The sequence below is a fragment of the Mesocricetus auratus genome, unplaced genomic scaffold, assembly GCF_017639785.1.
Source record: "Mesocricetus auratus isolate SY011 unplaced genomic scaffold, BCM_Maur_2.0 Super-Scaffold_100081, whole genome shotgun sequence".
NCBI lineage: Eukaryota > Metazoa > Chordata > Mammalia > Rodentia > Cricetidae > Mesocricetus > Mesocricetus auratus.
The window spans coordinates 1557741-1573642 of NW_024429237.1; the positions used below are offsets into that span (position 1 = coordinate 1557741).

At 51.3% G+C, this 15902-nt stretch overlaps 1 protein-coding gene across 1 annotated transcript in view; it reads right to left on the reverse strand.

The window, feature by feature from the left end:
• Nfix (nuclear factor I X) overlaps nt 1-15902 on the reverse strand; it is a gene marked incomplete at its 3' end in the record, with an annotated part of 91015 nt that overhangs the window by 59315 nt on the left and 15798 nt on the right. The window contains 1 exon segment of the mRNA NM_001281939.1: nt 3395-3926. Within this exon segment, the coding sequence (NP_001268868.1) occupies nt 3395-3926 (532 nt within the window).

Genomic DNA, 15902 nt, shown 5'->3' on the forward strand with positions numbered 1-15902 from the left:
CCGTGGGTCCTGTGATGTGTGCAGGAGGCAGGGGTGTCTACCAACAGGTAAAGAATTTTTACAGTTCTGAGTTCTGTTCTCTTCGCTAGACTGAAACCGAGGTTTGAGGGTTGATCCATGTTACCTTCTCACTTCAAGAGCGCTTGTGGGATTTGGAGACTGTCGGCAAGGCTCACAGTCCTACTTGGCTGTACCTCTCCACACCACAAAGTGCTCCTACCCCCCCCCCCCCGCTCCTGCTGTCCCTGCCACATCATCTGCCCTGGGACACCCACTCTGGACTTCTGCTTCAGCCCAGCCTCAGCTTTCCCTGCTGAACGATGACAGACACATACTGACAGTTAGGTGACTGTGTGGCAGCCCTTCAGACCCAAATTCTACAAGTCACCCATACACATCCTCCATTCCTTCTCTCTGTGTCATCTCTTGACTCTTCTGGGGCACAAGGGCCTGTGAAGGCCTGGGTGGCAGTGGTACCTGGATGCAAAGTCATACCCTCACACCCCCTGCCGTCTCAAGCGCAGTCATAAAAACTGGCACCGCCAGCTCAGCCCCACCCAGCTCTTCCATCCAGCTTTGATTTTTAAAGATTTGTTTATTTTTATGTGTATGAGCGTGTTGCCTACATGGCTGTGTCTGCAGACGTCAGAAGAGGGAGTGTGGGTTCTCTGGAACTGCAGTTATAGATGGTTGTCATGTGTTGTGGGTGCTGGGAACAGAACCCAGGTTCTCTGGAAGAACAAGTATTCTTAATCACTGGGCCATCTCTCCAGCTCCCAACCCCAGGTTTCATATACTGTGGCTCACTGGGCATGCTAGGAGGGAAGGCAATGGAGAAGGTAATGTCACAGAACCAACATCAGTCACAGGACATCCCAATCACCCCAGAATAGCTTAGGAAGGAACAAACAATGAGACCCTATGAGTGACCCTGGCCTTACCAACACCCAATGGTATTTCCTCCAGAAAGATACCCTGAAATTCTAGCCATTCCAGCAAGAAATCCTGAACATTCATAGCTACTGTCTAAGGTCTGTGACTAAATTGCAAAGAATATGTTCTCAGTTACGTATCTGGTATCTGCTAAGAGACTCAGCCTCGGCCTGGCCAGAAGTAGCCTTGGCAACATGCAGTGTACTATGAATTCACTTATATTCCTGGGTGAATGATCTCATTAGCTGGGGATAGGAAGCCCTGTTCCTTCCCTTGCCCCTTCCACCTGCCAGAGCAGTGCAGAAGCCAGGAGGCTGGCTGGGAAATGGTTTCCTTCCCTAAGTGAGCAATCCCATCAGCCCCACACTGGCAGAAGTCAAGAATGTGGCCTAGGGCTGGTTGGTCCAGTCTTTAATTCCAGCACTCAGATGCAAAGATGGGCAGATCTCTAATGAATTCAAGGCCAGCCTGGTGTATATACCAAGTTCTAGGCCAGTCAGAGTCACATAGTAAGTCCCTGTCAAATACCTAATGGCTTAAAATTAAAAAAAAAAAAAAAAAAGGTCCAGGGAAACAATGCAAGTACCAGAGTCTAAACAGCAGAAGAGAGGAAGAGGAGGAAGAGGGGAAGATGGAAGCAGTCTAGGAGGAAGATAGATGTTGATTTCCTCTAAGATATACTTGGGTTCCAAGCGCTAGGAGTGGGAGGCTCAGACTCCCGAGAGAAGGTGCTGTGGGACAGATCTGGTAGCTGTCTCCTGCTCCAAGTAGCCCCCAGCACCCACAACACGGACACAACCTCACCCTTTGGAACCTGGCTTGCTGTACAGACAGGGAATTTGGGATAACTTTTTCTCCTTAACTTTCTTCCCTACCCCCCCCCCAAAAAGATAAGAGAAAATCCAGGCTGCAGGGAGAGAGGGAAGGAGGTGAAACTGGCCTTTCCAGGCTAGGGGTCACTTAAGGCCACATGCAAGCCTAGAGCAGGAGGGTTCATGGCAGTGCCCTCTGCCTCCAACCAGATGGGGAGGGAGGGAGCAAGAAGGGAGGCTTGAACTCACTTCTCTCCTCTCCAACACATACTCAACACTTGTTCTCCCTAAGAAAGCCGCCTCCTGGAAGCGTCTCCCAGCTGTGTGCCTGGCTCCACTCATACCACTTCCTCCCAACTTTCCCAACAGGCAAGGGGGTGACCACAGTGGCGTGAACGGCCTCTCCTTTTCATGAATGAATACAAAGGAAGACACCCAGGCACTTGTCTCGGGAAGGACAGGTTTTCAGTTTTCCAGAGCTTAAGTAAAACCACACTCTCTCACATCCCCACAAAGGAGAGGAATGAGAGAAATGAGGGGGAAAATGCTGAAACAGTGGAGAGGAAACACACACACACACACACACACACACACACACACAAAGGTTTGGTAGCCTCTCATTACAAGTTGGTTGGGCACAATGTAAACACACTTCTGCCTTGCTTAATCACAGAGTACCGGCCCGTTTAGGTTTCAAAGGCGGCGGTAAATTGGGCGTAGCTGAGTGGAGGCTAAAAATTAACCAGCCATCTCTGTTTCAATTTGTAAGAAAACAAAAGTGGAAAGAAATTATGAAAAGAAAAAGAGAAATGGGGTGGGGGGCAGGCAAGGCCTGAGCACTAGGCCAGCCCTGGCCAGACACAGGGTGCGACTACACCAGCAGAGGCGACTAGGAATCACTCAGGGCACAAAAGGGGAAAGGCTCCTGCAGGTTCTGTTTAAGACTTCTTCTACAGCAAGCTGTGTCCTGGCAGGCCTGCTCCCCACAAAGCCCCTCTACTCCAGAGGGGCCCAGGGCCACAGCACAACCACCCAGTGTATCTATCCATCCTGCAACAGGGAGCTCAAAGGATCTCACCGCATTCTCTCTGTACAAAACAAACACCAGCTACAACAGCTCCTACCCCCAGAATCACCCCACTTCTGAGTCTCCTCTCCCCGGGGTCACTCAGTCCCATATGCTATGCCAGATTCCACACATCCCTTTCTCCTGGATGGCTGCAACCCTCATCCCCACCCCGCTCCTACCAAACCCAGCTTCCCCTGGGATGAAGTGGAGCTACAGGAGCCTGCACCTTCTCCTGTCTCGTTTTCTCTATCAGCCGTGGTTAGTGGGGATGTTCTCATCACTTGTCTCAAACTCTTACCGTCATGGGTAATTATGAGACATCTTGGCCCTGTCCTAAAACTGACAGCATCTTTACTATAGCAAAGACAGAGATGCCCAAATTGGGTGTCATAGTAAGAGAAGAGAGGGGAGAGAGCAAAGGGTTAGGGGCAGACAGGAAGGGGATGGAGAAGTGAGGCCCGCAGGACAAGCTACCAGTGAGGCCCACGAGCAGCACTGCTCAGAAACAGGAGGGACAATACACAGAACAAATGCCAGCAAGTGAGATAAAACTGGGGAGGGGGTGTTGAGAACAACCTACCCGGAGTGTGGACAAAGTAAGCCAGATAAAGGTCCAGTTCTTTGATTGTGACTCCAATGTGATGTGGCTGGACGCACAGGCCGGGGTTCGAGCACTGGGGCGACTTGTAGAGCCGCTCCCCGTCAGTACTTTCCAAGGGGATCCCCTTAAACAAAATCACCATGACCAGGTCCAGCCGCCACACCTTGTCAGCCTGGCGCAGGCAGTCAATCCGCCGGATCTTGCCCTTCTGGTCGGGGTTGGAGAGCACGCAGCAGGGGGGCTTCTTGCCGGTGATGGTCAGCACGAAGTCCTCTCGGAACTCAGGCCGGATGTCTTTGCGCAGCTTGGCCAGCAGCCGGGATGCCCACTTCTGCTTGATCTCAGGCTTCTCGCCCAGCAGCTCGTCCTTCACCGCGCGCTCCTCATCCTTTGACATCCGCTTCTCGTGCTTCTTGAAGTACTTGCGCTTCCGCGCCTGCAGGTTGAACCAGGTGTAGGAGAAGGCTCGGACGTGAGGCAGCAGCGCCTCGATGAACGGGTGGAACTCATCCTGCAGGCGGCAAGCCGGGAGCATGCGGGGCGGGCGAGGGAGGACGGGAGGAGGGGAAGACGGGATGAGGGGGAAAGAGAGAAGGAGAAACGCAGCGTTAGAAGGGGCCCTAGGAAAACCGCCTTCTCCTCCTCCCTCCCCCAGCAATTTTCTCTTGAGATTGTTCTACTGAAGTGTGGTTTGAAGCCACCACCAGCTTCGCCAGCCACTCGCTCCCATCTCAGCCTCGGCAACCAAACAGAGGCGCGGGGAGTCTGTCCACACACCTATTCTCTCTCTCTCTCTCTCTCTCTCTCTCTCTCTCTCTCTCTCTCTCTCTCTCTCTCTCTCTCTCTCTCACACACACACACACACACACACACGTGCACACAAACAATGTTGCTACACACACCACGGGCTTGCTGGTTACCCCCCCACCCCCAGGTTCTGTCGCACCCATGACATCTCCATGTTCTACGGCAGCTGGGAACTAGGGTCAGCTGGTCCCAGCACAGTGTCCCGCTGCCTGAGGGTGCAGACGGAAGGGCAAGCAAGAGCGGCCTCGCTGCCTTCTGTCCTCCTGTCCGGACTGGCCAATGTTTGGCTGCCCCCTGAGCAGGCAGAAAATAAATGCCGTCTGCGATGGAGGAAGCAGCTTCGGGGCCCCTCACCAGGCTGCCTCATTTTCTTTTCTCCAGATCCAGTTGGAACATCCATCCCAGCATTTTTTAAAAGCAGACCTAAATCCTAAATATGTGGTTTCAGCTTTGTTATCGGCACCAATACTAATGTTAATCACAGTAATAATGAACAAAACACTTCTTGTTAGCCCAAATAAGGTGGTATTCTCAGCCACATTAGGGTTAAAAGCTACATGGGCCGGCTTGCGGCCCCTTCCCCAATCTCCCACAAACCCTTCACCCTCAATCAGGTGACAGAGGGCTGGGCTCTCAGTTATTTTTCCTTTTGTTTTGTTTTGGTTTTTGGTTTTTGCTTGTTTGCTTGTTTGAAGTTTAAATAATAATTGATTTCTTTTTACAAAAATAAAGCTGGAAAAAAATCAAATAATTACCATTGATCTGAAGCACCCGGCAAAGGCAACGCCTGATTCTGAGACTCTGGACTCAACAGAGTTATGAGTTGGGGGTGGTGGGACGAGGGGAGGAGGAGGAGCAGGAGAGGAAGGTAAATGTTTTAAAGGGGGTTATTATTGGTGTTCTGGGGAATAGGGGCCGGGCTTGAGTGGATTCTTAAACCCTTCCCCCTCCACCCCCCACGCTCCATTGCACAGAGAGGGAAATTAATTTTTTTAAGGAGTAAAAAGAAAGAAAGGTCAGGGATGGCGAGCAGAGGGAGCGAGGTGGCTTCTTACACACACCAGGTAAACAAAAGCCAACAAATTGTTTCAATTTCTCCCCCTGTGCATCCTCTTGCAGTTTAAAATAAAAGAGCAAAAAAAAATTGCAAAATTTAAAGATCAAAACCAACCTCCTACCACCACCACCCCACATTCACCCACAACAACGGTACCCTACCCCACCCCCCACTCCCGAAAAACAAAAACAAAAACCAGGAGGGAAAAAGCAGCAGCTGAAGAAAAGGCTTTCGGCTTTGGCAGCGGCACAAGGGTGTAAACTTCGAGCTGCTCCCTCCACCCGACCAGAGGAAGAGGGGGAGCTCGCAGATTCTCGGGGAAGAGGACGAGTTCTGACCGGCTGCAGACCGTTGCTGGCAGACGCAGCAAAAGGGAGAGAGGGAGCCAGGGAGGGAGGGAAGGAAGAGGGGGAGGGAGAGAGAGAGGATCTCAGGAAGACAGGGATGGGATGGGGTGTGCGGTGGTGCGCATGTGAGTGTGTGCGCGCGCTCGGGAGAGGGTGTGTGTGCACCAGCGCCGCTAGGGTGGGGGGGGTTGTAGCTCCTTTTTTCTCTCAAACTCCCCCTTCCCGTTCATGCTCAATCCCCATCCATTTGCGTGTGCCAAGTCAGTAAAAGAGGGGGAGGGAGACAGCCAGAGGAAAGGAGAGAAGGAGAGAGAGAGGGAGAGGGAGGGAGGGAGAGAGAGAGAGAGAGAGAGAGAGAGAGAGAGAGAGAGAGAGAGAGAGGGAGGGAGGGAGGGAGGGAGGGAGGGAGGGAGAGAGCATGAGCGAGCGAGGAAGAGAGCGAGAGAAAGAGAGAGAGTGGGGGGATCCACCTATTTGGCAAAGAGGCATCCTCACGCAGCCAATGACTGAGTCCAAGGGGAGGAGGGAGCTGGGCTAGCTGAAAGGGTGGGGAGAGCCCCCCGGCAGTTGGAGACCAAAAACAATTTGCCCAATCGACAAGTTCATGTCTAATGAACAAGCAAAAGCAAAGTCCAGCAGTTATGAATTTTTCATCCCAGGCCCCCGCTTGGCAGCAGCCACCCAGCAAACTTGGGGGTGGGAACACCAGGATTGAGGAAGACTCGGACTTTTTTTTTTTAAGCCAGAAAATAAATAAATAAAGGCCGGACTCCTGGCGGGCTGGTGGCTGGGCGGGAGCCCCAGAAGGCCTTGGGGAGGCAGCTGCGCCTTCTCTCTCCTCTCTGTGCTCTGCTTTGGTCTTTCAGCCAGCACACTCTCTGGTTCTAGATTTTTTTTTTTAGATTTTTTTTAATGGAGCCCAGTGGGGCGAGTGGACATTTTTCTCCTCCACTTTTTGCACCAGCCTACAGAACTATGAATAGGAGAAAGAGCTCAGAAAGTGTCCATGCCAGCAGCATAGCCCTGTCAAGACCCAGAACGTTGGCTGGCTGGGTATACCCACCCCTTGGTCCCTCGGATGGGGCTGCCTGAAGGACTCGGGAGCATTCCCAAACAAGGGGACTGAAGCCTGCACCTCCTCGCCATCTCCTCAGCCCCCAGTAAGCTACAGCCTCCCTCGGCCCACACCCAGCCACGCACACTCCATTAGTGGTGACGAGAGATGCCAACGCAATGCAGCTCGGCTCGTGAAACTGCAAGTTCATTAAAATAGCCTCCTGTCACAGCACTCCTCTGGCAAGCACCACACGCAGCTCCAAACACAACAGCCAGCCCCTGGGAGAAGTGACTGAGGCTCAAAGGCTGGCGCTACTTCCCCTCACCACCACCACTCAGTGCAACGCCTCCCTCCTCCAAATCTGCCCTGGCTACTCACCCTGTGTGAGCTTTCTTACTGTCCCTCAAATCAGACTAAAATGCAAGGCGCAAAATCATTAACCGAGAAGCCTGGATGGAGAAAAGATATGACAAAACAGAAGGCAAATGGCCTTCGGGAACCCGGAGGTGACAGAGATAAGTCCCTTCTCCAGGTCCCTAGCTAGGCACTTCCTCAGGAGAGCCCCACCTCCAGGAGGACTCTCCAGAAAGGGCTCAGAACAGCTGCTTTAGGCCTCCAGGAAAGCAGTAGAAGACAGGAAATGAGAGGAAGAGCAGAGGTAGGACATCAACAGACTTTGATGATTGACCAGTGCTCACAGTCCCCACAACCGCCCTGTCCGCAGGCTCAACCCTAAGTTGGCAAAGGAAAAAAGGTCACTGCTCACTCATGCCCCTTTCCTCAGCAGCTGAAACCCTGTGCTCTGTGGCCTCTCTGTTCAATGTTGCAAAGGGACTCCTGGAAGAGTGCCTGGAGGTGCCAAAACAAATCCGCCCCAATGATCTACCCCCCTGACAATGGGAGGCACCATCCAGCACCTGGGACCCCATACCCTAAATGGGCAACTCCAGTGGAGTGATCTCACCGCTGACCCGAGAGACACAGTTAGAGAGAGCAGTGCAGGAGGCAGGTGCCATCACAGACAGGCCTCTTAGGCCGGTGTTCAATAATTTACGTTCTGTGAATAACAGGCTTTGGTCCAACCAGCCAAGGATGCTAGCTTAGCGCCTAGTGACATAAGGTACCCAATGAACATTCCTTCTCCACCTTGAGGAAGCAATGTCACTCTTTAAAGTCAAGATGAGGTCATAAGAGCTGCAAGTGAGTTTGTATTTGGGGTTTTTGCTGCTATTCTGATTATGCTTTAAATATTAAAAAGAAAATGGCCAATATTGCTCTGTGGCAAATCCTGCCTTGTTCCTTTTCATGGCTACATTGTGATGAAACAACTCAGCTGAAGGTCTGGCTTGGGGAGCAACAGTTGCAGGGCCAGGAGAAAATCTACAGAAGTTAGGCAAAGTGTGAGAGGCAGTCCCCGAGGAACTGAGGAAGGAAAGGGTCAGAGGTCCTTGGGGTGTTAAACTGATCAGAGAATCAGCGGGACCATGGAGTATGTGCAGGATTCTCGGAGCCTGGCAGAGCAGCAGCAGGCCCTTCCTCATGAATCTGGAAGGGAGAACAATTGTCAACTGTCCTTCTCTTAGCTGGGGGCTATAACCTTGGAGGTAAGCAGAAGGTCCTTGGGCAGTGTTTCCCGTGTGCCTTGCTGTTGCCAGCAGACTCTGTTGCCTTCCTGTAAGCAGGCCATCCTTGTAAAGACAACAGCTATTTTAGTGTGTGTGTGTGTGTGTGTGTGTGTGTGTGTGTGTGTGTGTGTGTGCCTGGACCCCCAAACAAAGGACAGCCTCTCCTTTCCTTAGGAGACAGTCTAGGCACCCTTTGGAGGACTACCTGTCCTTTCCAGTCCAACTTCCTTCTGGAGGCCACACTCCTGTACCCTGACACCCTGATGTACCCAGACCCAAACCAAGACTGCAAAACAAGAGGTTTCCGTGTCTGAATCCAAACAGCAATGATGGTTCAGGGGTTGGGAAGAGCAAATTCCGGGAACCTACAGAGTGCTGAGGAAGAGAAGGAAAGAAGAGAGAAAGAAAATGAAAGGAAAAAAAATCAGCCAAAGGGATGGGAGTCCAGGGATGCTCCCAGTAACTAGGGAAAGGACAGATAAATGATGGGGTGTGAAAAGCACTTTCTCCATCTGCAAGAAAAGTCAAGAAGCCAGCAATAATACTTTTGAAATCGACATGGAGTTTTGGTTTTTTGGAAGTGAAAATTTCAATTTCATGAAAGAAAGGCCTCTCTTATTTTTGAGAAGGTAGAAAACTGCAGAGTTTCTACTGAACTGCCACTTAGATTCTGGTGCCCGGTCAGCCACCACACAGAGATGGATGTGTCCCCACCCCACAAAGATTAAGCAGGCCACAGAAACAGAAATACAAAGGGAGGAAAAGAAAGAAAGGCAGAGGGCAAACCAAACTGAGCTCAAAGCTGAAAAAAAAAAGACAAAAATTAAGAGAAAGAGAGCAGGAGAGGACAAATAAGCAAGAAAATAGAGACAGGGTCCAAGACAAGAGGGGGAAAAGAAAAAGAACATTACTAATAAAAATGGTGGCTCCGAAGGGCGAGAGCCAGGCAGCTTTCTGGGCAGCCCTGGGAACCCTGGCCTGGGGGATTATTTGAGGAGAAATAGGGAACACACCCAGTCCTTCCCTTACATGTGCAATATTAAAAATTCTTCCAGGAAACAAAATAATTTCCCAAAACCGATATGCCTCCCGAGAGTGAGACAGTTAATAAGCATGAGAGGCCTTGTTTTAAGCGCCCAGCCATCGGTAGGTCTCTTTATCTTTAAAAACAAAATTGTATTTGTCCCCAAGCAGCTGGCTCTGGACCTAGGATATATTCTTTCAGGTCCTGGGCACCCACAGTTGAAGCATATGGCCACGCTCTAAGTAGAAAGCACCAGATACTCCAGGGTCCATTTTACTAGTGCATATCTGCAGAGTAGGTCAGGAAAGGCATAGGAAATTAGAAAGGCCACAGATAGAGCCCCGGTGAGTTTGCCTAGTTCTTGGCATCTATAATTCTGCCTGAGTCTGACTGAGAGACGACAGCCTCACATATAACCACACACACACACACACACACACACACACACACACACACACACACACACAAACACACACACACACACCCCTCCCATCTTCTCAGATCTGTGCTTCTCCATCAGAAGGCTAGGAGAGGCCAGGGGCGGACACTATGGATAGGACTCCGCCAAAGGAAGAGACCTGGCTGCTTGTCCTAGGGGTGGGTGGGGCCTCCCTCTCTGGGGGAGGCAAGAAGAGACTCTGTCTCTGCTCCCGTGAAACTATCCAAGAGTCTGGAAATGCTAGGAATGGAAACCGGAAAATACGTTTTCCGAGGAGGTTCCCGATAATTTGGACAAAGCGGGTTTTGGCTGATTTAGGCCTCTGTTCAGGAACAGCAGCCACCGGGGCTTGTGTGAAAAATGTCCTTGGGCTAAACTTTGGATTTGCCCACACCGGAGCTGGGTCTCTCTTGGGGTCTGTCTCAGAACCGGGCCACATAACACTCCTGTAAAATGCCCCTGGGCACCCCCACACCGCCTATTCTCCTCCCTTCTACAAATCCGGAGCTGTGGCCTGGGACTGGGCCAACAAGCAGCCTCGTTCCAGGCTGGAACGCTCCCCTGCTCCAGGCACATCTCCCCTCACCCTCTTGGCACAGAACAAGCCAGGGTAGGGACGGGTGTTAGAGGAGAAGATCTATTCTCTCCAGTGCCTCTGGAAACTGTTTACTTTCATCCTGTCTTCTATGGGGAATAGGAAACAAAACCCTAGTCTTTAATTCATTATTTAGCTTGAAACTTCCGTGTCACCAAATACAAGTAAATGCTGGGAAGGCCAGAGCACTCTCCCCTGGTCAATGGGCTGAGTGGGGATGGGGCCCTTCAAAGAACAGCAGGACAGGTAACAGCCAAAGGCTTCTTCGAGGGGCAAAGGCAGTGTGGTGCCTCACCCCCCCCCCCCCGTTGGCTTTGGAAGTGTCACTGCACAGTGGCCCAGGGCCCAGGAAGAGGGAGGAACCACACAGACCAGCTTCACAACTTTCTCTGAAGAACAGAAAAACTGACAAAAGGAGATAGAAGGGGAAAAAATGGCTGCCCTAGGTGAGGTCTGCACCCAGAACAAGGAAACCTCTGCAGTGTGAGGGAGGCTGCTGGAACCGCCTGTCGGTGCTGTAGGTCCGGCCCCTCCTTCAAGAGCTCCACTAAGTTCAGGGACACAGCCTGGCCGGCCGTGGCACTCCCAGACACCCTGGCCCCCAAGAGCTCTGCCGGGATCCACCCCTACCCCCTGCGTGGCTTCTCTGTGCTTCCTCGCTGGAGAGGTCAACCAGGCGCCTCTGGATCCCTGTGCCAGGCAGCCTGCACCCTGGCATGCTCGGCCCTAAGGGAGCCTCTTTCTTCAGTTGCCGCAGCAACAGGCAGAGCCCGGAGCTCTGGGGTTTTCACTGCTCAAGGGTTCTGGGAAAGCTGGGCTGGCCCTGCCTGGGCAAACAGCTTACTCCAAATGCTCAGTTTCAGACATTTTCCAATCCCTCAAAATGTACTGCTCCCCAATTATTTTATGACCAGGATCACAGCCAAGGAACCCCTCGATTCCTCACTTCCCTGGTGTCTAGCCCCTGCAGAGAAAGGCTGGCACCAGGGCCTGGAGGACTTCGGCCGGTGCCCACCCTCTGCCGCCCGCCCCGCTCGCTCATTCCCTCGCGGGCTCCCTTTCTTCCTCCCCTCTCTCCCCCTCTGCGTCCTCCAGCTCCAACACAAACTGTTTGCACGGGAAGTCTCCCTCTATGACCCGATTCAGCACACACAAGAGAAAACTGTGGGCGACAGACCCAACGTCCTAACGAACTTGAGTTAATTAATGCTAAGGAAGAAAAGAGGCGCCCTCGCTCTGTTGAATCACGGTTCACTAGTCCTTTCAGTTTGCTGTGGGTGGAGGAAAAAAAAGAGAGGCTTTTTGGTTCAAATATTTTTGGGGGGCAAAGAGAAAACACAAACACCGCAGAGCGAGGGGCTGTGGGGGTGGAGGGACATGCAGTTGCTACCTGCCCAAGAAGCATAGAGGCGAAAGAGGGAGCTCGTCCTGGGCTGCTAGGAGTCGTCCCTCGCGCTCCTGGCCAGAGCTGACTACAGAGAGAGGGAAAGGATGGCGACTGTCATTGGCCTGTTCAAACACACTGCGACAAAAATTATACTGTCAGACTGTAAGATGCACGTTTTAAAAAAGTCCAAATCTAAAAATTCAATCTGAACGCAGCCGTGAAAATGCTTTTGCACTACAGAAAACTGAAGTACATACGGCAAGCACAGAAAAAATGTAAGTGCAGGAGAAAAAAAAATAGAAGAAGAGGTGGTAATGGAGGGGGCAGGGAGAACAGCTGCAATTTTGCTTTCCAGATGTTGACAGCAAAACGTAATTGGCAAGGAAGGTGCTCTGTACTACTTCTGAGACCAAATCCCAGTTCTACACCTCAGTCTTCAGGCAGCCTACAGCCTCCTCACGTGTGGATGGCTGAGGAGGCTGTGTGGACAACAGGTCTTCGAGTTTTGTTTTTTTGTTTTGTTTTGCCTCAGCCCACTAATTTCTTACAAACCTAGCAGGAAAATCTGAGTAATGCAAGCTGGAGTGCATTTTTATTTAAATTTGTATTTAAATTTGCAATGGGAAGCCTTTTCTTTACCTTTGGGGCCCAGGATTTCTTTCTTTTTTCTTAAACAAACTTTTTAGTAGAAGCAGTTGTATGTAAAGAATGATCACATTGTGAGTACCCTGCTCCATACATTCCCACAAAGAGGACACACCCATGCAACTCCACCCAGATTAAGAAACATTTTCAGTATTACTAAACAGGCCTTATATTTTTAAGCAGTAGAGTTTCCATAATTTAGGAATCCTTAAGAATAGTTCTGCAAAAAACAAAGGTCTCAACGTGAACACTGGTGTGTGCACAGACCTTGGGGACCAGAGACTAGTGTGTGTACTCATGTGAGCACAGACATGTATGGTGAACAGAAAGAAGCCCCTCTCCTCAGTAATGCAAGGGAAGAGAGTCTTTCTCTGTGTGGATCTGCCCAACACCGATCCTATCAACAGGGCGCCCAACTGTGCAGTCAGTCCTTCAGCAAACTAGCAGGATGTGGGGGGCGGGCAGGACAGGACCCCTGGAGCCAAAAGCCAGCAGCTTCGTGACTGGGGAGCAAGGCCCCTCTTCTTACCCTGTCGGCAAGCACGGAAGCACAGGCAGGGATGGGGAGCCTGTGTGTGTGTGTATGTGTATGTGTGTGTGTGTGTGTGTGTGTGTGTGTGTGAGCCTGTGTGTGTGTGTGTGTGAGCCTGTGTGTGTGTGTGTGTAAGCTCCTAGGTGTGAATGAACACTCTCTGGGCAATCAGTGCCCACTGTTACCCACCAGATTCCTGCCAGGAGATGAAGGGATGAGGGCACAGGAGGAGGAGGCTGAGGAGAAGCAGGCAGCTGCTGGCTGACTTGGGGTTCAAGGACTAGGCTGCCCTTGAGGAAGGCTGAACTCTACATGTCTGCCCACCCCGTCACTAGACCCAGCTGGCTCCCCCCCACACACACACTTTCACTAGCACTAAATTTACTTTATAATTTTAAAATTAAATTTTTAAAAAACCAGGAAAGAGAAAGCACTGAAGGCAAAATACCTCCCACGACATCTCTCCAAGGAGGGAAAAAAAAAAGTTGCTGCTTATGTAAAAAGATGGCTGCAAGGGATCGCTGAAAAGTCTGAGCAGCAAATAACCAGGAAAATGAGAGAAACACATTTAATTAAAGACACCTGAAGCAAATAAATAAATAAGAAATAACTCTGCTGCAGCTTGCAGGCACTCAGTGGGATAAGCCCCACCATCTCTTCCTGCCCACTTTCCTTCCATTCTCACTGGGAGTCACAGCCTCCCCCAATAACACTGCAGGTCATTTCCTTCTAAGTGGCCCACCCACTCCTGGGGGAAGGCCTAAGGCCCAAAGAAACCTCCACAGCCCCACTCACAGCCCCATCCCCAGTGCCCGCATCACTCCTGGCCTCTGTGCATTCTTCCTGTGGAATCCAGGCCTGTGGGTAGCAGCATTTGAACTGCCCAAAGACAAGATGCCAGGTGCAGCCCAAGCAGACAGATATCTCCCCTACCAAGGGCACAGGGCCTCCAAGGCACAGGACCTCCAAGGGCACAGGACTGCCAAGGCAGCTCTGGGGAACCACACTTTCCTTATTGCACTGGACTGGTGAAAAAGAACTATATAGCTTAGTTTGAAATAAGTCCTCCCCTAGGGCAATTTTTAAAAACCCTTGATCCTTCCTGGGGTGAGGGCTGCTAGACAAACAGTGCAGACTGAGGTGAGCAGATCTCTGAGGATTCAAGACCAACCTGGTCTGCACAGTGCTATCAGGCCAAGGAGAGCAACACAGTGAGACACTGTCTCAAACAAAACAAAACACACAGATACAGCGAGGCTGCTCCCTATACCCGGGTTGGCTCTCCCTAGGCAGGCCAGCAGGCTGGGAAAGGTGCCCTCACTGGCATGGGGTACCAGAGCCTTCCTTCCTTCCTTTCTTTTTAAAATCACTCTACTTACTGCAAACCAGGCAGCAGGTCAGGGACCGGGGCAAGGGAGTCTCCAACTCTAGAACTGCTTCCCCGGCAGCAAGTTCCCACCTTGTGCCAGTCTGGGGATTTTCAAATCAGATCAGAGTTTAGGGAAGGCGGTAAAGAGGACAGGAATTAAAACTAACCAGGTTGGCCGAAAAGCACTGTCTTTAAGTAAGACAATGCCGAATGGAGAGGAGAGAGAAGACATGAGTTATTCCTCACTCTTTAATTATTCCGATGCTTAGCATTATTTTTTTAAACCACTACATTAGCCAATGATATATTCTAGCCCCCAACAAAGCTGGTATTTTTCTCTGATTACAGACTCTGCCGTGGCAAACCCAGGCTCTGTCTATAGGGGCAGCACAAAAGTGCACTTTTAATGAGGCACAGTTTTTATTAAAATCAAAATAATGCCTTGCGTTTCTACAGCGCCTCTTCAGTGGAGGGCAGGTGCCTCATGCCTGGTCCTACCGGGGATATCAGCCACGGGAAGTAGAGGTGACAGTCTCCAGCCCCACCGTCGGGTGTTAGCCACATTTTTCATATATTTTCCTTCCCTCCCTCCCTCCCTTCCTTCCCTCCTTCCTTCTCTCCTTCCTTCCTGTCTGTTTCTACCATTCAGTCTCGGTCTTGCACACTTAAAAAAGTAGCTATAAAACTTTAAATGAAAAAAATTTAGTGCAGAGAGGGAATCTGATCTACAGTAAGGCACTAAGTGTGGCCACGGGTGTTTCAAGCGGAGTGAGGGGGAAGTTTGCAACTCAGGTGAGAAGTCTTGGGGTCCGCAGTCCGCAGTCCACGGTGCAAGCCTAGGGGCTAGCCACCGCCCAGGGTCACCTCCCCACAGTAAGCAACCGGGGCGAGTTAAGTCACATTCAATTGGAGACCCAAATGGAGCCACCGTGAAAGCGTTAAGTGCCTCACCAGGCTGTTCCGCAGGGGACTAGGAGTTCCGCGGGCTTTCCTGGAATACCTGGGGGTGGCTGACTCAGGTTCGGCAGCGTATCCGCGTACAGCTTCTCTTTCTACTCCCCCACTTTTCCCTCTTCCTGTCCTGACAGGACAGAGCTGCTAGCAAGAGGTAGGGTAGCCTTTGCCGCCCCAAATTCAAGAAATCGGTCCCAAGAAACAAAACCATGTTGACCATGGGGTCAAAATAAAAATTTTTAATTAGGATGGTTTTGCTGTTTTGTTTTTTCCTTTAAGCAGCACAAAACAAAGAACAACAAAAACCAGGCTGGACAAGGCAACTCGATTCCCGCAGCCCGAAAGCGAAGGAGGGTGGAAACACATTTTCTGTCCCTTGGTCACATTTCTTCCCCTTGCTCCTTGCAGGTCAAACGCCCCCAAGTAAGCCTCGGGACAAAAATCTCCCGGGATAATTCCCCGCCAATGCTCCCTACAAGCCGGCGGCTTCGGGAGGGTGGCTCGGCTCCTGGGGCCGCAGGGCTGTGGGCGGGACTGATGTCCGGGTGGACTTAGGCTTTTGAACCTCTCAGGGAAAACACCTCCACAGCAGGCGCGGGTCCAGGTCCAGCGCGCCTCAGCTGCAACCCGGCTCCCACAGGCTAAGTGC